The 27,566-nt window shown below is 43.3% G+C and overlaps 2 protein-coding genes across 2 annotated transcripts in view; one reads left to right on the forward strand and one right to left on the reverse strand.

The window, feature by feature from the left end:
• The first annotated feature begins 246 nt into the window (after positions 1-246).
• On the forward strand, positions 247-1,495 carry LOC311129364 (lipoamide acyltransferase component of branched-chain alpha-keto acid dehydrogenase complex, mitochondrial-like). The gene is given in 2 exon segments (XM_084161628.1): positions 247-672; positions 676-1,495. Coding segments are annotated over 2 exon segments (1,017 nt in total). The 5' UTR covers positions 247-261; the 3' UTR covers positions 1,282-1,495.
• Positions 1,496-14,326: 12,831 nt separating this feature from the next.
• Positions 14,327-27,566, reverse strand: part of LOC311129126 (E3 SUMO-protein ligase RanBP2-like) — a 46,883-nt gene continuing 33,643 nt past the window's right edge. The window contains exons 20-29 of the mRNA XM_084161415.1: positions 25,801-25,962; positions 25,076-25,162; positions 24,756-24,961; positions 23,962-24,637; positions 23,710-23,820; positions 23,413-23,558; positions 21,514-21,787; positions 15,832-16,007; positions 15,521-15,694; positions 14,327-15,393 (exon numbers count right to left, since the gene is read on the reverse strand). Of these exons, the coding sequence (XP_084017541.1) occupies positions 15,088-15,393; positions 15,521-15,694; positions 15,832-16,007; positions 21,514-21,787; positions 23,413-23,558; positions 23,710-23,820; positions 23,962-24,637; positions 24,756-24,961; positions 25,076-25,162; positions 25,801-25,962 (2,318 nt within the window). The 3' untranslated portion in view covers positions 14,327-15,087. The remainder of the gene's footprint in view (positions 15,394-15,520; positions 15,695-15,831; positions 16,008-21,513; positions 21,788-23,412; positions 23,559-23,709; positions 23,821-23,961; positions 24,638-24,755; positions 24,962-25,075; positions 25,163-25,800; positions 25,963-27,566) is intronic.

The raw sequence follows: 27,566 nt of genomic DNA on the forward strand, positions 1-27,566 counted from the left end.
GTTTCCTGATTCTGTGGGTGTTGTTTGTACTGTACTCTGTCTGTAGGGGGTGTGGTGTTGGATAAAGGGGGTGTGGTGTTGGACAGAGGCCAGGCTAGGATTGTTGAAACAGGACTCTGTCTCTTTTAGGAAACATAAGTCATTAAAAAGCTCTACTATGAGGTTGATGCCACAGCCTTAGTGGGTACACCCCTGGTGGATATCGAGACAGAGCCCGGTCCGGAGGTGGCCCATGAGGAGGATGTTGTGGAGACCCCGGCGATGTCAAACGATGAGCACACACAACAGGAAATCAAGGGACACAAGACCCAGGCCACACCTGCAGTCCGTCGTTTAGCCATGGAGAACAATATCAAGCTGAGGGAAGTGGTCGGAACTGGGAGAGATGGACGGATCCTCAAAGAGGACATCCTCAACTTCCTGGCAAAACAGACAAGGGCCATCTTACCCCCAACCCCATTCCATGAGATCCAGCCACCCCCTCCCGCAGCATCCGCCTCCTCCTCGGCCTCCATGCCCAAGGCGAAGCCCCCACCAAGTGTCCCGCTCCCTGTCATCTCCAGGCCTGTATTCACGGGCAAGGACAGCACTGAGCCCCTGAAAGGTTTCCACAAGGCGATGGTGAAGACCATGACTGCAGCTTTGAAGATCCCCCACTTTGGTTATAAAGATTAAGTGGATTTGACGAGGCTGGTGCAGCTGCGCAAGGAGCTGAAGGACCTGTCAGAGGCTCGCGGGGTCAAGCTCAGCTACATGCCCTTCTTCATCAAGGCTGCTTCTCTGGGCCTTCTCCATTTCCCCATCCTCAACGCCTCAGTGGACGAGGCTGTTCAGAACATCATCTACAAGGCATCTCACAATATTGGCCTGGCCATGGACACGAGCCAGGGCCTGCTGGTGCCCAATGTGAAGAATGTGCAGTTGCTGAGTGTGTTTGAGATCGCAGTGGAGCTCAACCGCATGCAGACCCTGGGCGCCACGGGCCAGCTGGGCACGGCCGACCTCACGGGAGGCACCTTCACCCTCTCCAACATCGGCTCGATTGGAGGCACTTATGCAAAGCCAGTGATTCTGCCTCCTGAGGTGGCGATTGGCGCTCTAGGAAAGATCCAGGTCCTGCCAAGGTTTAACTCGAGGGACGAGGTGGTGAAAGCTTACATCATGAACGTCAGCTGGTCGGCAGACCACCGGATCATTGACGGGGCCACCATTGCGCAGTTTTCCAACCTGTGGAGGGACTACCTGGAGAACCCGGCCTCCATGGTCCTGGATCTAAAATGAGCCTGCAGTACCCTGGCCTGCGTCCTCTGGATGCAAGCCCAGCCACCATGATTATGTGAAGTTGGTCTACTGTACTCTGACACTGTGGGTAGTCACTTTGACTGGGTGTTACTGTTCCCCATACTGCTCCTGCCCACTTGGCCTTCCAAACCTTTCTTCCTCAGAACATGGATGGCTGCACACGCCATGGTCACCACAAGTTACCTACTATGAAAAATGTATGCACTCACTAACTGTAAGTCGCTCTGGATAAGAGCGTCTGCTAAATGACTAAAATGTAAATGTAAGTGAAGGAAAGTCCAAACTGATCAAATGTATCCACACTTTAACTAACAGATTAAATAAACAAAACGTGCCTTTTTCATACCTGTATTTGCAGATAGAAAAAAGTTTGTCTATCATAGATTCTGGAATGTTCATTAATGTTGCCGCTTCTAACTCAAGCACGAGAGCAAATTAGTGATGGGTCCCTCGCTAACGAACGGCTCTTTTTGACCTAATCTTTTAAGTGAACGTCGGGAACCGAATCGCAGCCGTTCATTATGGCTCCCTGATTTGCAACTGCTACTACTGCTTTTTGAGCTCAGAGTAACGTTTTTCTGCAGATAAGTTACAAAATAATTATCTAAAGCGGGTGAATCCTCACTGCAGAAACAACAAATAGTGGGGAGAGCAGGTCAGTATGGTCCACGCAATTTTTTTCAATGCGTAAAAAAATAAATAAAACAGAATGCAGGCGATCTAATAGTTTGGACAGGTGAAAAAATATTTGAAAACGGATTTCACTATCTAACATAATGGTAGCCTACCTTTTGCGCTATATATTGGAGATTTGCTAATTTGTTTATCGTTCTAGGTAGATCTTTAAGCATTTTAAACGAAGATCCGAAGAGCCATTACAGAGCCGGCTCACCGAAAAGACTCGGAATGCCCATTACCATGTTTCCATCAAAAGTTTTTATGCGAGTCATACCATATTTAAAAAAAATCTCGACAGCTTTGATAGTATCGTATCTGAAGATTATGTCTTTGTTAAATGTTTTTCATGACGAAATGGAATGTTGGTTATGTTAGTATAATGTAACATATAATAGACAGGAAGTGTATTGTAAACTGGCCAGCAGAGGGAGCCATCTTGTTGCATTGGTTATAAATAGGGGTACACGAAGAAGATAGGACAGAGCAGACATTAGAATTGGACGACACTACTGCTCTCCGGACAACGCGTGTCTGTAAACTCATGCTGAAGCTTGTGATCTGAATAAACCTTATGATCAATGTTCAGTATGAGCAGACTTCTTTTGTTGACAGCATAATGATCACCATTCATCATATACGACAGAATGGCGAGCTTGCCAGGAGGGATGATGCAATCCTTCTTTGCTGCATTTGGAGTCGACAAGCTAACTCAAGCTGACTGTGATTTGGAGTCATGACCCGACTAGACACAGCTAAGTGGTTGGTTTTGTTACTGCTTATGTACACTGGAGGAATGTACCCTTACGACCGTGTTTCGGGTGGCGTTATGGCTGTTAACTGGGAGTCTGAACGAAAATATTCTAAATTTGGTTGATGTGTAAACGCTGTTTACAACAATGGATTGTACAAATGGATTGGTAGAGAATAATGTTGGGGAGATATCTGCATAATTAGGGCACCGGGGAATCTGGAAAAGCCCTCGAATCGAGGCGATTCATAGGAATGGGCCATAAAATCCTTGCAACGCGTTATGTGGTGTATGGTTAATTCAGGGAATTATTAAGCTGGACGGATTATATGTATGTTATATACTCATCGTATGGTTGACGAACTATAATGCTTGGGGTAACCTCTCTATGATTATCCAGAACTTACGGCAACACAAAGTTAGAAGGAGATATTATTGAGAATCATGAACAATGATTGGGCCACGGTGCGGGGTGTTCATTTGTATAGCTAGTAGGCCACAGTTGGCTAGAGGCTGAAGCTAAGGCTGGATTGTTTCAGGCCACGTGGTACATCGTTGCTCAGGCTAATTTTTGTAAGGCTAAAGTGTGAATCATGCTACATCATGGTGGCTGAGGTGGATGCTAGTGCTAATTGTGTTTTGTGTCACGGTGTACCTTAGGCTAAGCTAAAGGCTAATTGTGTTGCGTGCTACATGCTAACGGATATCCTTAGAGATTCCATTGCGATGGATTAAAGTCTCTTAAATTTGTCACTGTCTGTAAGTCAGGTTGTATGTTTTGTGAGCGCTGTTAAATGTTGTTTGACTATAAGGGGGAAATGGGAAGTTACAGCTGGCTGTTATTCTTTCTGTTTGGGGAGAGAGAAGAGAGAATCTTTCTTCCACGGTGAAAAGTATTTTTGAATGGTTGTGCGCATGCGTTTAATTTTGCGACACTACACTACAGAAAGGGGGAGTTTATGACACGAGATTAGGACACGCTTTGGTTTACGGCACTAAATCTACGACATGCGGTCGACGAAACAAAATGGTGGCGTTAGTAAATGTATGGGGATGCGTTTAATTTTAAAATGATATTTGCGCATGCGTGGGATTCTGCAAAACAACACATTGGTTAAACTGCAGGGAGAGGAACACAGACGACGGAACAAATAGGCACAGGGAGAGTTTAACACGAATATTGGTTAAAGATGAAACTTGTTTTGTAGCCTATTGAATTTATAAATTAAATATAGGATAACGGATTATAATAGATTGAATTAAATAATTAAATGACGGATTGAAAGCAAAAGGTTTTTGGGCGATCTATAATTAGTCCTGAGTTAAAGTCTTACAGTGAATCATGTAGAACAAACGAATATTGAATGGTTGGAGATACTCAGTGACTGCATTAACGACTAAAATGTTATGTTGTGTCTTTGTTCTTCTGTCATATGAGAGGAACGCTAAGCGAGAGGAGCGAGGAGATACAGGAAGTGATCACGTCACGTGGCAGAGGATCAAGTCAAAAAAGGTTTTGGTACTGATTATGGTTACAAAATCTTTCCCTAACAGGATATGTGATGTTATGACGATTTTACAAGGGGCTTGGCAAATTCTATTTCAATAAAAGTTACATTTTGGAGGCTATGTGCATCACTGGGCTTGATTGCAGTTCGATTGGAAATCAGGTACTGACATTATTCTTTAAATTTATGATAATTAGGGGTTATAGAGCAAGGGGTTAAAGGCTTTGTTTAGGGGTATTTTAGTCTGAAGATGACTAACTTGCATTTACTGGCAGTTGATGGGCTGTGGTAATATACTCAACACTAATGGATAAGGTGGTGACATAGGATATAGGAATAAAAATTGGTTTTAATTATTCATGATTTTTAATTGACTTATTTGGATTTATTTGGAGTTGTTAGATTATATTAAGAATTACAGGGGGAAGCCTATATAACTTAAATAGTCTAAAATAGGATAGTTCACAATAAAGGAATATAAAGGGCTTGATATAGGGGAAAATTGATTGAAATAGTCATTTTTTAATCAAAGTAATCAAAGTAGGGTTAGAGTAGTGTTAGGAGAGACTAATGGCAGATGTTAGTACACCTTTCTCACATATGGATTCAGCAGAAAGACATCATCCAGCAGGGTGATTATGGCATCAGAGATGAAGACGAATACGAGCAGAAACAACGATGAAGATGAATCCAGAAGACGGAAGAAAACCGAGATGTCTGGGAACTTAAGGAGAAGAGGATGATGATGATGAGAGGTCATGGGTGGAGGTGACTCTGTGATCAGAAGGAAGTGACTCTGTGATCAGAAGGAAGTGGCAAGAGAGGAAAGAAGACATGGATACTAGAGATTTGATCTCTGATGAAAGTTGAAGGTACAAGAGAGGAAAGAAGAAATGGAGAAATGGAAGAAGTAACACGACTGGATGAAGACCTCAAGAATTGAAGGAAAAGAATAATACAGTGAGGCTAAAGGAAAGGCCACTGGTAAGAAGATGATATTTCAAGAACAGAACTTAGAAGATAACCTTTTGAAGAATACTGATAGGTCCACAACGAGAAGAACCGGACGAAGAAAACTCTATCAAATACAACTTATAACTGGTGGTGGAGAAGAAGAAAATAAGTGTTGGTTATGAAGAATCAGAGTGAATCAAATCAACAATCACTGTTACAGCTTTAACTGAACAATATCAAAGGCAATTGTACCAACCAAGGGGGGACCAGATGTTCCATATCGACTGTCAGTTTCTGGACAGACACAGAATTGGAGAAGAAGAAACAGAGGAAGATCAACGAGCAAGTGAAGTTCACCTGTGCTTCAGGTGAACACTAAATATTCTAGAGTGCCGAGAATATCCGGAAGGGGTGCATTGCTGAGAGCCTCGATTAGAGAAGAAGAGAAAATAGCTAACAGTTGAAACAACCGGCCATTAGAAGTGATAGTGAATAGGGGAAAACTTATCTGTGTTCAGCCTAAAGAGGTTAAACATCTCACTAATTGATAACTAATTAGGATAGGGATTTGAGGTAGTACTTACTCTTAAAGTACTAATATTAGAAGATACTGTTATTGTAGTGTTGGGAAGAGAATTGAAGCGTACAATAAAGATGTACACTAGACGACTGACTGTCTGGTAGCATATTTTAAAAAGTAGGGTTTTTGGGGAATCATTTGCTTAAAAGATAAATATCATAGGAAGGATGATAATGTATTAGATTGCCTGTTAGACAATCTGTCTGGGAAAAAACTTAATACGGGTGACTGTTATTTTGGGTTACATTCTTACACTAAGAGATTTGAGGTTAGGCTAAAAGGTGTTTAGTCGGTTTTGCCAAGTCTGTGTGTAATGAGTCAGAAGCAGGTGGGGAACTTTCCCAATCACATATTCTAAAATTTGGTGGTAAGAGATTTTGTCAATAAGTCAGGGGAAAAGGTTTTAAATGTTATGAGAGAAAAGATTAGATTAAAATAAGTTAGGGGTAGGCTAGGTTGAAGGGACTCTGAGACAGTAAGCTAAGTTTCAAAGCTAGTAGTAAGAGAGAGAACAATGGTGAATGACACTGTACAGTAGGGAGATCAAGGTCATTCTAGGTGTATTTTGTGTAATCAAAGGTTTAAAGTTTAGAGGTAGAACTGAAAGGGGGAAAAAGTGACACTAGTGGGGATGGATGGAAGTACAAGGAAGGAGTTCAAAGTCTTGGGGGAAAACTAGGAGTAAATAAGGACATTAACACTTCAGTCTATTAGAACAACAGGGAGAAGCAATTTAACTCTTTCAACATTGATAGGTATTAAAGTCATAAACATATTGCATTTGATTATAAGGGAACCAATACAGCACCAATTTTAGGGGGAAAAATACTTATTAGGGTTTAAGATGGGGACGTTTCTCTCATATGGAGAGATAATTATGGAGAATAAGTATTGTTATCAGGACCAGGAGTAGAAGGAGGTATAGTTTGGAATAGGGTTAGGAGTGACTGTTCACTTATGTTGCGTAATATTATAGAGAAAGGTTAGGGAGAATATATGTGTACTTATTTAGGGCAAGCATTAGAATTTGTTCCGGTTAAGAATTATTGGTTAAAGGGCTATGTAATTTGTAAGGTGATGCCTATAATGGAAGATTTGAAATCTGTTCAAGCTTCCGCAGTCACCGGAGGAGTTCAGGAAGAGTAGATTACAGTCACTCCAACAGTAGATAAGACACAAAGGATAATGGGAATGGGAACTTTTGCATTAGAAGGAATTAAGGGTTTTAATTCATCAACTAAATCAACAACGTTAATGGTAACTTTGGGAAGGGATTAATGATACGATGGTAATAGCAAATGTAGGAAGGATGACAACAACTTTTCTGAAATTAAAGGAGGCAGCAAGAGAGACTCAGGGGTTTAGGTTATTACGAATAGGGTTAAAAAAGGAGAGCAGATATTAATAGAAACAATATAGATTAATCTGAAATGGAGAAGAGAGATTCATCATGGAAGCTGCAGGATGAGGTCTTTTGATTTTGATGACAGAGGGGGGGGGCATCTGATCAGTGCTGCTCGTTCCTCTGTTGTGGAAATTAGAGATAGATTAACTCATTCGGTAAGAATCAGTGAGGAATCTTGAGGGTCCATGTCTGTTGAGAATTCCATCCCGGACCTGTTAGACGGTTGCGCAGCCTCTGTCAGGTGTGGGTCAGTCTTGAGCTTTGTCATGACTGTGGAGTTGGCAACAGTCATTGACAGATAAAATAATGTAGTTGTCAGAACAGTAGGGTTTAAGTGTTCTTGGGTGAAGGGATTACCCTATGGGAATTGTTAGATGTAAAGTCAGGTAACAGTGGAACTCTGAAGTATTCAGGTGAAATATTGAGGGATAAAAGTTGTTTTTGCTCTAATAAAACATATGAGGTAAGGGGTATGTGTATGGGAAGATCAGGGTGATGTTGTATGATACATTTGGATAAGCATGACCTTAAGGGTAGTAATGACAAATAATAGGTTACTTTTTATATATCAGGTAGTAAGAAGAGCAGGACTTTGATGGTTAAAAGATTAGCTTTTGACTGACAATGTGACTATGGGAATTTTAGAGGATAAGGGGAAATTATGATAGAGTATATTCTTACCCTATGGGGGACAGGATTTGGTTACATGTCAACGTTGAAGCTTCCATATGAGGTTTTACCATTATAAGAGGGATAGCATTGGACACAGCTAACTCTAGGGTTAAAAGGGTGACATTACATTTACATTTTAGTCATTTAGCAGACACATGGCGACATGTCATAGTCTTCAAGCCTATCATTGAAGGGTAAGTCTAAGGGAGAAGGGGGGACTTCATTCATGGTATGGTGTAACATTTGGGAAGATAATATAAATATTAGTTATACTTTGAGTCCAGATAGTTCAGATAAGATCACTGGGGTTATAGATGCATTATAAGGGATGCATTTGAAAGGATTTGGTTGCAAGATCAATTAGGCCAGTAGGGGCAGTGATGGGTCAGATTCTAGTTTAAGCTTTGATAACACTGTGTGATGTTTGTACTGACTTTTGAGAAAGTTATGAGATTGAGATAGGTTGGAGAAGTGGTGCCTGGAGACAACACTCAGATGCCGGTGTGGACTGTTCCTGATCTGGATAAAGATGGACAAGTGGAACTAAATGGATAAATATCCTTTTTGATTATTTGATCATTTTTACATTTTTTCAATATTAGTGTGATTTTTAGTATGATTTTTATGAATCAAGGGGGGATAGGTTAATGTGATTCATACATCATTTATGTATCATTTTTTAAATTCTTAGGTGAAATGGAGGTTTAATTTGAAAGTGGTTGTTTTGCAAAGGATACTGTTTGGTCGTTTATTTTCTTGTCATTCCAGAAGCATGTGGGAGAACATGTGGAGATTGGAATACTCAAACAAAGACAATATGAAGGGACAATATGACTGGAGGAGATGAAACAAGGATGGTGTGGCTGATTCCATCATCAACAAGTCCATTGGAAGAGGACATTACAGGGAGATGAAGTGTAGTGGACTACATTCCAGTGTCTGCAATGAAATATAGACATATTTGATGTGTAATACATAATTGTGTCATATTCTTAGGTATTGATTTTAGTAGAATGATGTTTGATGTTATTGAATGCAGATGAGGATATTAGAGGCTTTTGTTTATTTCGATGGGGTTAGGGACAGAAGGTTTAAGCAGGGAGAGATTCCCTTTCAGGTCCTATGGGTTGACCAGCCTGAGAGTGGATATTTATGGATAGGATTTTGTTTACATGGGTATTTAATTACATCATAGTTTCAAATGCATTTACATGAGTTATGAGGTTATCTGGAGTACCGACGGTGGTTGCCTGGGGCAGAGGGACCGTGAGATAATTTTACTGTCTTGATTGATATGGATGGATGGCTGCTGGACAGTTTTTCGCTCTCACACTCCATAGAGATTTATTCATAATTCATAGTAATGTGTTCATACTTCATAAACAGTTGTTCATATGTCATAGTAATGTATTTACACTCCATAGAGATTTCTTCATGGGTCATAGTAATGTATTCACACTTCATAAACAGGTATTTCATAGAAAGGTATTTACACTCTAGAGGAGAATGTTTTTGGGTTTAAGGTTAAGAATATTCAATGAGATAAATGGTTAATAGTCATAATCTTATTCTGTTTGTTTTCGAGACGTTTATTTCGTCTCGAAAGGGGGGAATATCGTATCTGAAGATTATGTCTTTGTTAAATGTTTTTCATGACGAAATGGAATGTTGGTTATGTTAGTATAATGTAACATATAATAGACAGGAAGTGTATTGTAAACTGGCCAGCAGAGGGAGCCATCTTGTTGCATTGGTTATAAATAGGGGTACACGAAGAAGATAGGACAGAGCAGACATTAGAATTGGACGACACTACTGCTCTCCGGACAACGCGTGTCTGTAAACTCATGCTGAAGCTTGTGATCTGAATAAACCTTATGATCAATGTTCAGTATGAGCAGACTTCTTTTGTTGACAGCATAATGATCACCATTCATCATATACGACAATAGAAACAGGAAGTTTCGGTACAATTTTATAAATACAGATAATTTGTTCGTTCGACATGGTGGGATCTTTTTGTGTCAGTAAAATGAATTATGCGAGAAATGGCGGGTGAAACACCTTTATGCACAAATATTGATATAATAATCATCATAATGAAGTAAACTTGGAGTTACGCAATGATATGGTGTGAGGTCTTCCTACTATGACACAGGAAACCATACAGTTTATTAGGCTACAGATGAAATAAGTTATGATGAACTTCAAAGGGCAGTGAAAATGCACAGTGATTTCAATGCTCCTTTCCAATAAATATCGAGGGTCTTATTCTGGCAACATGATGATCGATGCTTGAGTGCCATTTGACAAATATTCTCGCTCTTATCCATAATAATCTCATAGACTAGCCTACCCGCACTGTTTCTGCGAGCTGTTGGCTAGACTGTTTCTGCGAGCTGTTGGCTAGACTGTTTCTGCGAGCTGTTGGCTAGACTGTTTCTGCGAGCTGTTGGCTAGACTGTTTCTGCCAGCTGTTGGCTAGACTGTTTCTGCAAGCTGTTGGCTAGACTGTTTCTGCCAGCTGTTGGCTAGACTGTTTCTGCGAGCTGTTGGCTAGACTGTATCTGCCAGCTGTTGGCTAGACTGTTTCTGCCAGCTGTTGGCTAGACTGTTTCTGCCAGCTGTTGGCTAGACTGTTTCTGCCAGCTGTTGGCTAGACTGTTTCTGCCAGCTGTTGGCTAGACTGTTTCTGCCAGCTGTTGGCTAGACTGTTTCTGCCAGCTGTTGGCTAGACTGTTTCTGCCAGCTGTTGGCTAGAGTGTTTCTGCCAGCTGTTGGCTAGACTGTTTCTGCCAGCTGTTGGCTAGAGTGTTTCTGCCAGCTGTTGGCTAGACTGTTTCTGCCAGCTGTTGGCTAGACTGTTTCTGCCAGCTGTTGGCTAGACTGTTTCTGCCAGCTGTTGGCTAGAGTGTTTCTGCCAGCTGTTGGCTAGACTGTTTCTGCGAGATGTTGGCTAGAGTGTTTCTGCCAGCTGTTGGCTAGACTGTATCTGTGAGCTGTTGGCTAGAGTGTTTCTGCCAGCTGTTGGCTAGACTGTTTCTGCCAGCTGTTGGATAGACTGTATCTGTGAGCTGTTGGCTAGAATGTTTCTGCCAGCTGTTGGCTAGACTGTTTCTGCCAGCTGTTGGCTAGACTGTTTCTGCCAGCTGTTGGCTAGAGTGTTTCTGCCAGCTGTTGGCTAGACTGTTTCTGCCAGCTGTTGGCTAGAGTGTTTCTGCCAGCTGTTGGCTAGACTGTTTCTGCGAGATGTTGGCTAGAGTGTTTCTGCCAGCTGTTGGCTAGAGTGTTTCTGCCAGCTGTTGGCTAGACTGTATCTGTGAGCTGTTGGCTAGACTGTTTCTGCCAGCTGTTGACTAGACTGTTTCTGCCAGCTGTTGGCTAGAGCGCACGTGCCGAAACCAGAGTAGGCACATTTGCTATTTAACACAAACGTTTTTGTGACCAAACTATTGGTAGAGTTGAAAATGCGATGGAAACACATTGAAGTTTAGATTTTTAATAGGTACATGAAAACTTTGGCGACGTGTACATTTTGGGTCCACAACGTCATCACGCACCTATTTTTATCGGCAACAAGTCGTTTGGTGGAAACACCACTGGTGGGGAAATGTGCATATTTTCTTTATGCGTAGGGCTATCTCAGAATTTTCATATGAAAAGCTGTCACCAATTGGATGGAAACCTAGCTACTAGAGCAAATAAATGTGAGAATGCTGTTCATTGACTACAGCTCAGCGTTCAACACCATAGTGCCCACAAAGTTAATCACTAAACTATGGACCCTGGGACTAAACACCTCCTCCTGCAACTGGATCCTGGACTTCCTGACGGGCCACCCCCAGGTGGTAAGGGTAGGCAACAACACATCTGCCACGCTGATCCTCAACACAGGGACCCCTCAGGGGTGCATGCTTAGTCCCCTCCTGTACTGCCTCCAAGCACGACTCAAACACCATCATTACATTTGCTGACGACACAATGGTGGTAGGCCTGATCACCAACAATGATGAGACAGCCTATAGGGAGGAGGTCAGAGACAACAACCTCTCCCTCAACGTGAGCAAGACAAAGGAGCTGATCGTGGACTACAGGAAAAGGAGGGCCGAACACGCCCCTATTCACATCGACGGGGCTGTAGTGGAGCGGGTCGAGAGCTTCAAGTTCCTTAGTGTCCACATCACCAACAAACTATCATGGTCCAAACACACCAAGACAGTCGTGAAGAGAGTTCGACAACACTTATTCCCCCTCAGGAAACTGAAAAGATTTGGCATGGGTCTCAAGATCCTCAAAAAGTTTACAGCTGCACCATCGAGAGCATCCTGACCGGTTGCATCATCGCCTGGTATGGCAACTGCTCGGCATCCGACTGTAAGACACCACAGAGGGAAGTGAGTACTGGGGCCAAGCTTCCTGCCACCCAGGACCTCTATACTAGGCAGTGTCAGAGGAAGGCCCAAAAAATTGTCAAGGACTCCAGCCACCCAAGTCATAGACTGTTCTCTCTGCTACCGCACCGCACGTGGTACTGGAGTGCCAAGTCTAGGTCCTAAAGGCTCCTTAACAGCTTCTACCCCCAAGCCATAAGACTGCTGAACAATTAATCAAATGGCTACCCTGACTATTTGCACTGCTGCTACCTGCTGTTTATTATCTGTGCATAGTCACTTTACCCCTGCCTACATGTACATGTACATATGACCTCCATTACCTCGACTAACCTGTACCCCCGCACATTGACTCGGTACCGGTACCCCCTGTATATAGCCTCGTTGTTATTTTATTGTTACTTGAATTATCTCCTCTCTAGTGACTTGCGCCATTAGATTGATGTGGGCAGCGCAACTCCAGGTGAGCTGATTAGGTTAGCCTACAATCACTCCCCACTGAATACAGGTTCTATTACAGATAAGTTGTATTACCTTAAATAATCACATGGAATCTCGAACAGAATATGAAATGCATAAAATACAGTAATATAACTATTTCAACTGTTTGGACCAGAGGGGTGTACCACAAAGAAGGATCAATAAGTTGCTTTGCTTTCTTAATGAACCAGAAAAGCAATAGTTATGGTTGTTTATAAAAGTTAGCTTGCTAACTGATTGATCCTGCTTTGTAGTATGCCCCACAGACAGTAATTTTTTTTGGATACATTCTGTCGATAACTAGGCCGATCTGTATTATTCATTAATGAAAAGCCTGAAACCAATACCTCTGTAGTTTTTGTACACTTACCTAAAACAAATCCAATATACACTATATATACAAATTAGTAGATTTGGCTATTTCAGACACACCCATTGCTGACAGTGGTATAAAATTGAGCACACCACCAAGCAATCTCCATAGACAAACATTGGCAGTAGAATGGCCTTACTGACGAGCTCAGTAACTTTCAACATGGCAGCGTCATAGGATGCCACCTTTCCAACAAGTCAGTTAGTCAAATTTCTGCCCTGGTCAACTGTAAGTGCTGTTATTGTGAAGTGGAAAAGTCTAGGACCAGCAACGGCTCAGCCACGAAGTGGTAGGCCACACAAGCTCACAGAACGGGACCACTGAGTGCTGAAGCGCGTAAAAACCGCCTGTCCTGGGTTTTAATACTCACTACCGCATTCCAAACTGCCTCTGGAAGCAACGTCAGCACAATAACTGTTAGTTGGGAGCTTCCTGAAATGGGTTTCCATGGCCAGGCAGCCGCACACAAGCCTAAGATCACCATGCGCAATGCCAAGCGTCGGCTGGAGTGGGGCAAAGCTCGCCGCCATTGGACTCTGGAGTAGTGGAAACGCGTTCTCTGGAGTGATGAATCCCGCTTCACATTCTGGCAGTCAGACAGATAAATCTGGGTTTGGTGGATGCCAGGAAAACGCTACCTGCCCCAATGCATAGTGCCAACTGTAAAGTTTGGTGGAGGAGGAATAATGGTCTGGGGCTGTTTGTCACGATTCGGGTTACGCCCCGTAGTTTCAGTGAAGGGAAATTTTAACACTACAGCATACAATAACATTCTAGACAATTCTGTGCTTCCAACTTTGTGACAACAGTTTGGGGAAGGCCCTTTCCTGTTTCAGCATGACAATGCCACCGTGCACAAAGCGAGGTCCATACAGAAATGGTTTGTCGAGATCGGTGTGGAAGAAATTGACTGGCCTGCACAGAGCCCTGACCTCAACCCCATCGAAAACCTTTGGGATGAATTGGAACACCGACTGCGAGCTAGGGCTAATCGCCCAACATCAGTGCCCGACCTCACTAATGCTCGTGGGTGAATGAAAGCAAGTCCCTGCAGCAATGTTCCAACATCTAGTAGAAAGCCTTCCCAGAAGAGTGGAGGCTATTATAGCAGCAAGGGGAGGATCAACTCCATATTACTGCCCATGATTTTAGAATGAGATGTTCGACGAGCAGGTGTCCACATACTTTTGGTCATGTAGTGTATGTTTGAGATCGTAAAGGGCATCCTCACAGTTATCAGTATAAAGCAACTTTATTTCTAAAGCCATTCTCCAGCATCATTTATTTATTTGACAATAAGAATCATTTCAACCCCAAGTGATATTTGTCAACAGAATAGCATAGATTCTTCCACAACCATAAAATGTCATCCCTCTCCCAAAGTGTCATACAGAAGGTTATAGTTCTTCATATTCCTACCTTTAGAGTTTAAGATGGACAAGTGTAGTCTCCATAATTTGCACATTATGAGATCAATGTATACACAAAAACACACCTAAAAGTATACACAGGCAGCAGGAGAGGAATGCAGTTCAAAAACACAGGTTGGTTTTTAAACAAGGTTTCTTGTTCATCTCAATTAAGGCTTAATTATACAGAACAATCAAGTTAGGGAGCTTATGAAGGAACCAGCGCTTTCATGTACATTATACACAAAAATAAAGTCTGTGGATTCACACAGTCACGTGCTACCCTCAGGGTGGGGCAACATTTATCAAAAGGAGACGGTCTCTATCTCAAATTACACCCTATTCCCCTCATTGTGTACTACCAGAGACCTTAGTGCACTCCACATGGGCACTGGTTAAAAGAATAGTACACTACATGGGGTATAGGGTCTCATTTGAGATGTTCCTACTATAGTTGTCAACTCCACAGTTTGAAAGCCTATCACTGTCCAGTCCATGACCAGAGCGAAGGCCGATAGCCATCCAGTCAGTGACCAGATCTCAGCCATACAGTTGAATTGTCCACAGTCAGTGAACAGAGCGAAGCTCTACAGTTGTCCACATTCGGTGATGACAATCTTCTTGCTGGGTTTGCCAGTCTTGGTCCCCAGCTGTCCCATGCTGCGAACCACGTCCATGCCCTCTCTGACAAAACCAAAGGCCACGTGTTTGAAGTCCAAGTGCTCAGCCTTCTTCAAGGTGATGAAGAACTGGGAGTTGTTGGTGTCTCGGCCACGGTTGGCCATGGACAGCAGCCCCGGGCCCGTGTGGCGCACGTCAAAATTCTCATCCTCAAACTTGTCCCCGTAGATGGATTTCCCTCCCGTCCCATCCTGGTTGGTGATGTCTCCACCCTGAGGAAAGAGGACAATACAGAGGTTTGAAAAGGCAGAGACAGGACCAAGCAGAGTTATACATTCTTGCAGTGGTTTACAAACAGTTTTGTTTTTCAAGGTTATGAAAGCACTCCCCCCTTCTCACCTGACACATGAAGTCTGGTACGACCCTGTGGAAGACAGAGTTGCGCAGGCCGAAGCCTTTCTGTCCTGTACACAGTGCTCTGAAGTTTTCAGCTGTCTTGGGGACGATGTGAGAGAACAGTTCTATGGTGACCATTCCCAGGGGCTCGTCGTCAGCGGAGATAGAGAGGTACACCTGGGGGCAGAGTTTCATATCGATTATTTTACAGGCATTCTTCAGTAGAACTTCCCCAAAAATATTTTAGGTGGAGGGGACAAAAGTGGTAGGCTAGGCGCCCCACCTATACAATAGCAGACAGAGGAAACACTGACCTGGGGATTGGCATCTCTGGAATGTTCCTGGACCCTGGACATCTGGGGGGAGGAGAGGGCAGAGGCCTCTGATTGGCTCATACGACTCTGACACTCACAGAAGGTCTTCCTGAAACACTCGGCCAGCTCTGCCGTCTTAAACTTGGCTGCCAACTGTTCCACCTTACCCTCACCCTCTGGAGAGAGAACACAGGATCAAAACATTTATCAATTCATCAATTATATAAGAATGTATATATTTACATAGCTCTGTGTGTGTGTTGCGGAGCTACAGTTGAAGTCGGAAGTTTACATACACTTAGGTTGGAGTCATTAAAACTCGTTTTTCAACCACTCCACAAATTTCTTGTTAACAAACTATAGTTTTGGCAAGTCGGTTAGGACATAAACTTTGTGCACGACAAGTAATTTTTCCAACAATTTTTTACAGACAGATTATTTCACTGTATCACAATTCCAGTGGGTCAGAAGTTTACATACACTAAGTTGACTGTGCCTTTAAACAGCTTGGAAAATTCCAGAAAACTATGTCATGGTTTTAGAAGCTTCTGATAGGCTAATTGACATAATTTGAGTCAATTGGAGGTGTACCTGTGGATGTATTTCAAGGCCTACCTTCAAACTCAGTGCCTATTTGCTTGACATCATGGGAAAATCAAAAGAAATCAGCCAAGACCTCAGAAAAAACATTGTAGACCTCCACAAGTCTGGTTCATCCTTGGGAGCAATTTCCAAATGCCTGAAGGTACCATGTTCATCTGTACAAACAATAGTACGCAAGTATAAACACAATGGGACCACGCAGCCGTCATACCGCTCAGGAAGGAGACGCGTTCTGTCTCCTAGAGATGAACGTACTTTGGTGCGAAAAGTGCAAATCAATCCCAGAACAACAGCAAAGGACCTTGTGAAGATGCTGGAGGAAACAGGTACAAAAGTATCTATATCCACAGTAAAACAAGTCCTATATCCACATAATCTTTGTAATCCTAGATGGCGTAGCAGTGCGGTCGTGTTTTTTTCGGTGTCCTTGTGTAAATAGCCAGTTGTTTTGCTTTTTTGTCTATTTTGTATATATTTCTCAATTTTACTTTTCATTCTTTAACTAAATATACTTTCCTGCAACCCGCCTCACCCAACGTGGAAAGGATTCTATTATTTCTTTATAACTTTATCAAGAACCTTAAGCTGAAACTAGTCTAGCTGCAACCGAATGGCTACTTGCTATTAGCCACCGTTAGCGTCTTCACCATTGTCCGTGGCCTGCACTACCCACCAGCCAGCTCTAGCTCTAGCCTGGACAATATCGGATTTTCTGCCGGAATCACTGGACCCTAGCACCGGATCTCCGCAACGAGCTAGCTGCAACCAAAATGGCTGTTGTCGTTGGCTAATTACCATTGCCCCTTAGCAAGCACCAGTTAGCCTTGAGCTAGCCTCGAGCCAGGCCCATCTCCCGGCTATCTACCTCTCTGTCAACCGGACGGGACCTCCTAGTGTTGACACGGAGCCCTGCCGATCCAACACGACTGGTTTGCCGACGAAATCGTCTGATGTGGTTTCAACAAACTTCCCGTTACGACGTCGACCACGAAGATCCATCTGCTAGCCCCGGCCCGCTAGCACACGCAAGCCGGGCCTCTTGCTCGCCAGTGCTGTAGCAGCACCCGAACTACCTCCAAACTCTCCTATTGCTGTTCACCGGACCTTATGATCACTCAGCTATACAGCTGATGCCTGCTGGACTGTTCCTTTATACGGTACCGCATCCTGTTTATGTTTAGCCTCAGCCCAAACTTTGTCGCCATTACCAGCTGTTGTCTTAGCTCTCTCGAATAACACCTGTGATTGCTTTATGCCTCTCTCCCATGTCAATATGCCTTGCTTATTGCTGTTTCGGTTATTTCTTATTGTACTATTTCACTGTAGAGCCCCCAGCCCAGCTCAACCTGCCTTAGACAGCTCCTTTGTCCCACCCCCATACACGCGGAGACCGGCTCAATCAGTGCCTCCAGTGATGCTATCTCTTTCATCGTTACCCAACGCTTAGGTTTACCTCCATTGTACTCATATCCTTCCATATCCTTGTCTGTACATAATGCCCTGAATCTATAACGCCCGGAAATCTGCCCCTTTTTTTCTCTGTACCCAACGCACTAGAAGACCAGTTCTTAAAACCTTTAGCTGTATCCTTATTCTACTCCTCCTCCGTTCCTCTGGTGATGTAGAGGTTAACCCAGGCCCTGTAGCCCCCAGTATCACTCCTACTTCCCAGGCGTTATCATTTGTTGACTTCTGTAACTGTAAAAGCCTTGGTTTCTTGCACGTTAACATCTGAAGCCTCCTCCCTAAGTTTGAGTTATTCACTGCGTTAGCACACTCCGCCAACCCTGATGTTCTAGCAGTGTCTGAATCCTGGCTAAGGAAGGCCACCAAAAATTCAGAAATGTCCATCCCCAACTACAACATTTTCCGTCTCGATAAAACTGCCAAAGAGGGTGGGGTTGCAATCTACTGTAGAGATAGAGCTCTGCAGGCTATCATACTATGCTGGTCTATGCCCAAACAGTTTGAGCTTCTACTTCTAAAAATCCACCTTTCCAGAAATAAGTCTCTCACGGTTGCTGCTTGCTACAGACCCCCTTCAGCCTCAAGCTGTGCCCTGGACACCATATATGAACTGATTGCCCCCCATCTATCCTCAGAGTTCGTACTGCTTGGTGACCTAAACTGGGATATGCTTAACACCCCGGCCAACCTACAATCTAAACTAATGCCCTCAATCTCACACAAATGATCAACAAACCTACCAGGTACAACCCAAAATCTGTAAACATGGGCACCCTCATAGATATCATCCTGACAAATTTACCCACTAAATACACCTCTGCTGTCTTCAACCAGGATCTCAGCGATCACTGCCTTATTGCCTGCGTCCGTAATGGGTCCGCGGTCAAACGACCACCCCTCATCACTGTCAAACGCTCCCTAAAACACTTTAGCAAGCAGGCCTTTCTAATTGACCTGGCCCGGGTATCCTGGATGGATATTGACCTCATTCCGTAAGTAGAGGATGCCTGGTTGTTCTTTAAAAGTGCTTTCCTCTCAATCTTAAATAAGCATGCCCCATTCAAAAAATTCAGAACTAAGAACAGATATAGCCCCTGGTTCTCCTCAGACTTGACTGCCCTTGACCAGCACAAAAACATCCTGTGGCGTACTGCATTAGCATCGAACAGCCCCCGCGATATGCAACTTTTCAGGGAAGTCAGGAACCAATATACACAATCAGTTAGGAAAGCAAAGGCTAGCTTTTTCAAACAGAAATGTGCATCCCGTAGCACTAACTCCAAATAGTTTTGGGAAACTGTAAAGTCCATTGAGAATAAGAGCACCTCCTCCCAACTGCCCACTGCACTGAGGCTAGGAAACACTGTCACCACCGATAAATCTACAATAATCAAGAATTTAACAAGCATTTTGCTACGGCTGGCCATGCTTTCCACCTGGCTACCACCGCTGCAACTTGCTCTTGCTGCTGGTGACACTTGGATCCACCTCTATGTGGACGACACCATTTTGTATACATCTAGCCCTTCATTGGACACTGTGTTAACAAACCTCCAAACGAGCTAAACGCCATACAACATTCCTTCCGTAGCCTCCAACTGCTCTTAAACACTAGTAAAACTAAATGCATGCTCTTCAACCGAACGCTGCTTGCACTCGCCCACCCGACTAGAATCACTACTCTCGGTGGGTCTGACCTAGAGTTTTATATGGACAACTACAAATACCTAGGTGTCTGGTTAGACTGTAAACTCTCCTTCCAGATTCACATTAAGCATCTCCAATCAAAAGTTAGATCTAGAATCGGCTTCCTATTTCGCAACAAAGCCTCCTTCACTCATGCTGCCAAACATGCCCTCGTAAAACTGACTATCCTACCGATCCTTGACTTCGGCGATGTCATTTACAAAATAGCCTCCAACACTCTACTCAGCAAATTGGATGTAGTCTATCACAGTGCCATCCGTTGTGACCTGTACGCTCTTGTTGGCTGGCCCTCACTACATATTCGTCGCCAAACCCACTGGCTCCAGGTCATCTATAAATCACTGCTAGGCAAATCCCAGTCTTATCTTAGCTCACTGGTCACCATAGCAGCACCCATCTGTAGTCTGCGCTCCAGCAGGTATATCTCACTGGTCATCCCCAAAGCCAACACCTCCTTTGGCCACCATTCCTTCCAGTTCTCTGCTGCCAATGACTGGAACGAACTGCAAAAATCTCTGAAGCTGGAGACTTCTCTCCCTCACTAACTTTAGGCGTCAGTTGTCAGAGCAGCTTACCGATCACTGCACCTGTACACAGCCCATCTGCAATTAGCCCATCCAATTACATCATCCCCATATTGTTATTTATTTTGCTAATTTGCACCCCAGTATCTCTATTTGCACATCATCTTTTGCACATCTATCATTCCAGTGTTAATACGACATTTTAACTATTTTGCACTATGGCCTATTTATTGCCTTACCTCCATAATTTACTACATTCGCACACACTGTATATATATATATATATATTTTTTCTGTTGTATTTTTGACTTTATGTTTTGTTTTACCCCATATGTAACTCTGTGTTGTTGTTTTTAATCGCACTGCTTTGCTTTATCTTGGCCAGGTCGCAGTTGTAAATGAGAACTTGTTCTCAACTGGCTTACCTGGTTAAATAAAGGTGAAATAAAAATAAAATAAAAACCTGAAAGGCCGCTCAGCAAGGAAGAAGCCACTGCTCTTAAACCACCATAAAAAAGCCAGACTACGGTTTGCAACTGTACATGGGGACAAAGATCAAATGTCCTCTGGTCTGATTAAACAAAAATAGAACTGTTTGGCCATAATGACCATCGTTACGTTTGGAGGAAAAAGGGGGTGCCTTGCAAGCCGAAGAACACCATCCCAACCGTGAAGCACGGGGGTGGCAGCATCATGCTGTGGGGGTGCTTTGCTGCAGGAGGGACTGGTGCACTTTACAAAATAGATGGCATCATGAGGAAGGAAAATTATGTGGATATAATGAAGCAACATCTCAAGACATCAGTCAGGAAGTTAAAGCTTGGTCGCAAATGGTCTTCCAAATGGACAATGACCCCAAGCATACTTCCAAAGTTGTGGCAAAATGGCTTAAGGACAACAAAGTAAAGGTATTGGAGTGGCCATCACAAAGCCCTGACCTCAATCCTATAGAAGATTTGTGGGCAGAACTGAAAAAGCATGTGCGAGCAAGGAGGCCTACAAACCTGACTCAGTTACACCAGCTCTGTCAGGAGGAATGGGCCAAAATTCACCCAACTTATTGTGGGAAGCTTGTGGAAGGCTACCCGAAACGTTTGACCTAAGTTAAACAATTTAAAGGCAATGCTACCAAATACTAATTGAGTGTATGTAAACTTCTGACCCACTGGGAATGTGATGAAAGAAATAAAAGCTGAAATAAATCCTTCTCTCTACTATTATTCTGTCATTTCACATTCTTAAAATAAAGTGGTGATCCTAACTGACCTAAGACAGGAAATGTTTACTAGGATTAAATGTTCACGAATTGTGAAAAACTGAGTTTAAATGTATTTGGCTAAGGTGTATATAAACTTCCGACTTCAACTATGTATAGACCTACCTGAAAAGTCAGTAGCTGTCCAAACTAGGGCTTGGTCAGAGGTGTTCATGGGTTTGAGCTCCATGCTCTGACAGATGGTGTGATTGGCACAGACCTTCAGCACCTGCTCCCTCCTCATCAGCACGCGGTAGAACCTCTTATCGGGGTGGAAGAGGATCTTGATGTCTCCCACACCCCTTTCCTTCCACTGGCTCAGGTCTCTCTCCCAGCGGTACAGCTTGGTACGCTCCTTAAACAGGATCTCCTCATCCTCCTCCCCTGACTTAGTCTCCACCTGGACAACACAGTTACACACTGGTTACTGACCAGACAAAGGGCTTATTAATCAGGAGGGTGTAGGATTACAGAACTCATTTAGAAATGTATTGAGTAGAACATGCAAGATTCTCTGTCATATAGATTGCATGTGGAGTAATGCCAGCTCTAGACTAAGCCTCCACCTAGAACACATTTAGTCAGTTATAAAGATGACCTAGAGTCTCTGCTTGGCACTCAGCATTAAAGGAAAGGTTCACCCATTTTTTATGTTATATTGTTTTTGTGCATCTATGAGTGATGTTCTATCGATTCCCTGGGTCATTTCATGTTTTCATGTGTATCAGTTATTTTCGTTCAAGCAGGCAGAAATCTGTCTGCTATGACGTAGCACTGTGATAAAGGCGCTCTTACTACACTGGTAGTTAATAAGAATACGACTTTTAGATTGCGAAAGCGTCTATCATACATATCAGATTTCAATACTGGCCGATGTCACAACTCGGGAGGATGTCTTCTCTCGAATGAGCCATTGATCTTATTTTTGCGATATTCCTACCTCAATTATTTATTTAACGGAGGGTCTAGCACACTTTTTCCCTATTTGTCTGCCTCTTTAGTCCAGGGTGCATTGCATGGTGCCGTTGCCAGAGATATTATAGAAAGGAGATAGGAATCCATTGCATGAAGGAACGTATAACGCCCCACTCAGCAGACTGTCGACCAATTGCATTCACGTTGTCATGCTGCGTCACATGGATGCTAAATTAATCGTCACGCAATCCCTTCAAAACGTGCCTATTTCTCGAAAGTACGCTATGTCAAAATTCCAAAGCGATACGATATTACAGATAGCAAGTTAATTATCTCACATGTCAGAAGAGATTTGTAATGTTGTACTTCTTGTTGACGAAATTCGTGCTAGCGCCCAATAAACTCCCATTCACTCCTTGAAGGAGAGCACTCCTTGTCCCAGAATGAACCGCGCGACCCATAGACATAGCAATGCAATGTTTCCCATCTCCTCAACAGTATATATCTGTTAGAACACTCTAACGCACATCGATCTGCAGGTTGAACACGGTGAGATTGTAGACTCCTAAATTGATAGTGCAGTTTGTTTAGGCGATTTAACAGCTAACTAGCTACTTTACATGCTGATATTATCTTTCGTATTATTGTGTGTAGTTACGTTTGCTAGCTAGCTAGCTAGCTAGCTAGCGATCCAACAAGCCAGCCCATAGAGAGCATTGCATTGTGGATTTTGTAGTCGACTTGAGATAACAGATTTCCACAACAATTTTCCATGTTGCTACCAACCTTATTATAACGCCAAAATGAAACATTTGTTCACAAATATTTTTCGCACATATTAGTGTTATTTAACACTGTAAATTAAAGCAATTAGTGGTTTTGGGTGGATTTTTCCATTAAGGAGATAGATTGTGGTAAGGCCCTACATTAGACTAGCGTCCTGTCCAGGCGATGTAGATGTACAACAAGCTGCTTCACGCTAAAGAAATAGGTGATAGGTTCCTGCTCCTATGAGCCGTTCTGGCTCGCACAAGCCAAGGCTACTTTATAACAATGAAATTCCCAGTAGGGTAAGTGGAGATAGATGAGTAGCAGTGCATTGATAAATACCTCTGGTAGAGAGACTATAGGTTCAAAGTCAATGTCCACATTATTAGCGTCCTCTTCATCACTCCCCTCCTCCCCTCCCTCAGCTTTGGGTGGGGCTGCAGCTCCAAACAACGTAGCCCCGGCGTTCGCCCACGAGAAGTCAGAATCTAACAATGAAACATTAAAAAAGTTAACTGAAATATTTGTTTTCACTGAAACATAGCTCAGTTGTCATGGTGACTAATATAAATCTTAAGAGCACACATAATATTGAATTTCCTTCAGTCAATCGTATACAGAAAACGTAGAAGTGCCAACCTTGTTTACCAAAGGCAAATTCCCCCCCGGTGTTCTGTGCCAGATCAGCGAAGGAGAACCCTTCCCCTCCCACAGCACTGAAGGCCAACGAGGCAATTGAGTTAGGAGCATCTGTAAAAGAGAAAGAAAAGTGTCAGAAGTGGGATTGTGTTGCTGAGAGAAGGCATTGAAGGCATTGCCAAGAGTTGAGTGAGGGTGCTTCCAGGATCAGTGTAGAATTCAAAAGGCTTTGCAGTGATAAATATATCATACCTTGAGTAGTGGTTGTAGTAAATGTAGTAGTGGAGTCAGGCTCAGAGGTCTTCTTGGTAGACAGGTCTATAGGGCTGCTGCTGGTAGCTGCAGGAGTAGAGTCTGACTGATCTGGAGCCTGCTCCCCGCTGCTGGCTGCAGGGTTTAGGGTTTGACAAGAAACACAACTGCTAGCAGACTCCTCATTTCTAACAAGACACGTGTCACACTCCCACTGCCCTGGCTTTTTGCCAAACTGTGCACCTAATCCAAAACCAAATGAGGGGGTCACCAAAGCTGGGGCACTAGCAGCAGGTTTTTCTGAAGGGTTTGGAGTTTGAGCCTCCTCCCCGCTGCTGGAGACCGCCGTCTGAGACGATGTTGGAGTAGAGTCTGACTGATCTGGAGTCTGCCGCTCCTCTGTAGTGGACTGGACCTCTGCCTCCTGGATGGTAACCGACTGTTCTGTGGCCTGTTCCTGGCTACCTGGGGCTGAGACTTCAGACTCCTGGATGGTTACTGCCTGAACTGGGACCTGTTTTTCTGCTGTAGTGGACTGGACCTCTGCCTCAGACTGATCTGGAGCCTGTTCCTGGCTACTGGGGGTCTGGTCTGGGACCTGTTGTTCTGGCACTGTATCGCCGGTGCTGGAGGACACAGCCTCAGATGAAACAGGGTCTGAGCTTCTCTCAGCATCCTAAAACACAATAACAATTAACATTTGCTTGAGAGAACCATTTTTTATTTCTTATAACCTAATGCCACATAAGTTGTTTACCTATGTGCAAACAAATGCATATATCATTTAATCTCACCAGGCCCTCCTGTGCTTTGCGGATCTCTGTCTCAAAGTCCTCTGGCTTGTCCTTCTCTGCCTCGCTGTCACTGCCTACACCACAGAAGAAGGTTGAAGGCAGCTGTAGCATCCTGGCTTTCTGTTCCTCCTCTGGAGTAGGCCTCTTCTCCCACACCACCTCAACCTCCGGGTCTTGACCCTCAACACCTGCCTCAGCCTGGCCTGCTGAGAGGAGAAGAGTGGAGAAGGTTATTGGAGAAGTAACCTTTGAGGAAAAATTTCACCCCAACCTATCCTATTCGTACCCATCTCTATATCTGATTTGGCCATGAAACTTACCAGAACCTGCACTTGCAGTCTTTCTCTTAGGAGGATCCTGGTACAGTTTTCCATTCAGGGCTTTAACTGCTGTCTCAAAGTCCTCATCTGCAATATTCACAACACAAACTAACATTAGCAACACTCAACTACAATTAGTAAACCGTTGTTCATGCAGATATAAAAGGTTTGAGAGAGAGAGTCTGAGGAAAACACTGACTAGGTACAGACTCAATGAGCACAGTCTGGCTATAGAGACCAGTCGTCACAGGCAAACCTGGCTGCCCAGAGAGGACAGGCTGTGCTCACTCTGCTCCAGGGGAGAGATAGAGACAGAGCTGCATTTCCTATTACACTGTGACACATACTCAGACCTAAGATAATCTTTCTTTCCCAAAATTATAATTCAGTACAAAGAATTTGAAAAGCCAAAATGTGCAGTTTTGGCAGCCAATTATGTGTCCTCCTGCCACAACCTGAAGGACAGCCAGTGAAAAGTGCAATGTAATGTAATGTGGCTTCTCAGTCATGTTGAGACTGGTCTACTACTACTACTTTAATGAATTATTGTTCTCATTAATATTGTTGTAGTTGCTGTTAATGGTAATCCCATTTCCACTACTACTATTATTATTGCTGTTGGTCCCACCATTTTTGTTATGTATACTTTGACAATGTAAGTAATTTAACTTGCCATGTCAATAAAGTCTATTGAATTGAATTGAATTGAATTGAGTCTTTCTCACCATCGGACTGGTCGTCGCTGGTATATCCTGGTTCGTTCTGGTAGCAGAAGAAGGTGAGAGGCAGCAGGAGTTCCCTGGCCAGAAGAGCCTGCTCCGCTGTCGGCTGCCTCACATAGACCACCTCCACCTCAGCGTCATCGTCGGCCTCCGCCTGAGAAGGTGCTATAACACAAAAACACAAAGAGTGAGACAACTCACTCAGGAGGCCCCCTTCCTACAGAGCAGTGTACAGAACAGAGACATTGAGAGCAGGAACAGAGTAATACAATTATATTAATCTCCAAGGTGAATTTGAATAATACAATTGCAAATTACTATACAATAACAATTGGATCTACAGAAAATGTAATATGACTTGATGTAATTATGCTGCAAGGTAATTGTTTGGTACTAAAGGGCAGGCTAACATTTTATTTACTATCCTGAAAATTGTTCACCTCCTGCTAGAAAGTCACAAACCATTTCACTAAGCAGATAGTTGCATGTCTAGGGTTAGTTCCACATCGAAACATGCATCTAAAAAAATGTACACCATGCATTTCACCACACCAAGCGAGCAGTCTCCTATATCTCTGAGAATGCTATTACTACTGAGTAAGTCAATCTCAAAGGCATTATAAACATTAGAACCATGGATCTACAGTGTATTGTACATGAGGTCAACCATAGAGGATTGCAGTTTTACCATTTCTTCCTGGTGCTCTAAAACCAATTCATAGATTACCGTCCAGTGGTAGAACAAGTTTTGCTTGTAAAAACAGAACATGCTACCTGAGTTTGAACTCTGGCTCTTTCACTGGGACATAAATCTCTGGAACGAACCGGACCAGAGCGGGATTTGCTTTCACACTGTTTCTACACATCCTGGACTAAAAATGTGTGTGACAGCACATTCCTGTGAGGAAGCATGGCTGGAATCTGAGTGTCTCCTTTCAACAGAGGGAGAAGAACTCTGAATCGCCGTCAACACTACTTGCTGCTACCAGGAACATAGTAATTTCACCCCTCCATTAGCAAAACAGCTATCCTAACTTTCATCCACAGTAAGCCTATATTTCACTAAAGTAAGAGTTACTGTTGAGTATCACACATGGACATGCAGCTCATTAGGTTGTTGTACTAAAGGTTTGTACAGTGCATTCGGAAAGTATTCAGACCACTTCCCTTTTCCACATTTTGTTACGTTACAGCCTTATTCTAAAATGGATTAAAAAAAAAAAAAGAATCCTCAATCTACACACAATACTCCATAACGACAAAGCGAAAACAGGTTTAGATTGTTTTGCAAATTTAATTAAAATAAAAAACAGAAATAACTTATTTACATAAGTATTCAGACCCTTTGCTATGAGACTCGAAATTGAGCTCAGGTGCATCCTGTTTCCATTGATAATCGTTGAGATGTTTCTACAACTTGATTGGAGTCCACCTGTGGTAAATTCAATTGATTGGACATGATTTGGAAAGGCACACACCTGTCTATATAAAGTCCAACACTTGAAAGTGCATGTCAGAGCAAAAACCAAGCCATGCGGTCGAAGGAATTGTCCGTAGAGCTCCGAGACAGGATTGTGTCGTGGCACAGATCTGGGGAAGGGTACCAAATACTTTCTGCAGCATTGAAGGTCCCCAAGAACACAGTGGCCTCCATCATTCTTAAATGGAAGAAGTTTGGAACCACCAAGACTCTTCCTAGAGCTGGCCGCCCGGCCAAACCAAGCAATTGTGGGAGAAGGGCCTTGGTCAGGGAGGTGACCAAGAACCCA

The sequence above is a fragment of the Coregonus lavaretus genome (genome assembly GCF_964263955.1).
Source record: "Coregonus lavaretus genome assembly, chromosome: 5".
Taxonomy (NCBI): domain Eukaryota; kingdom Metazoa; phylum Chordata; class Actinopteri; order Salmoniformes; family Salmonidae; genus Coregonus; species Coregonus lavaretus.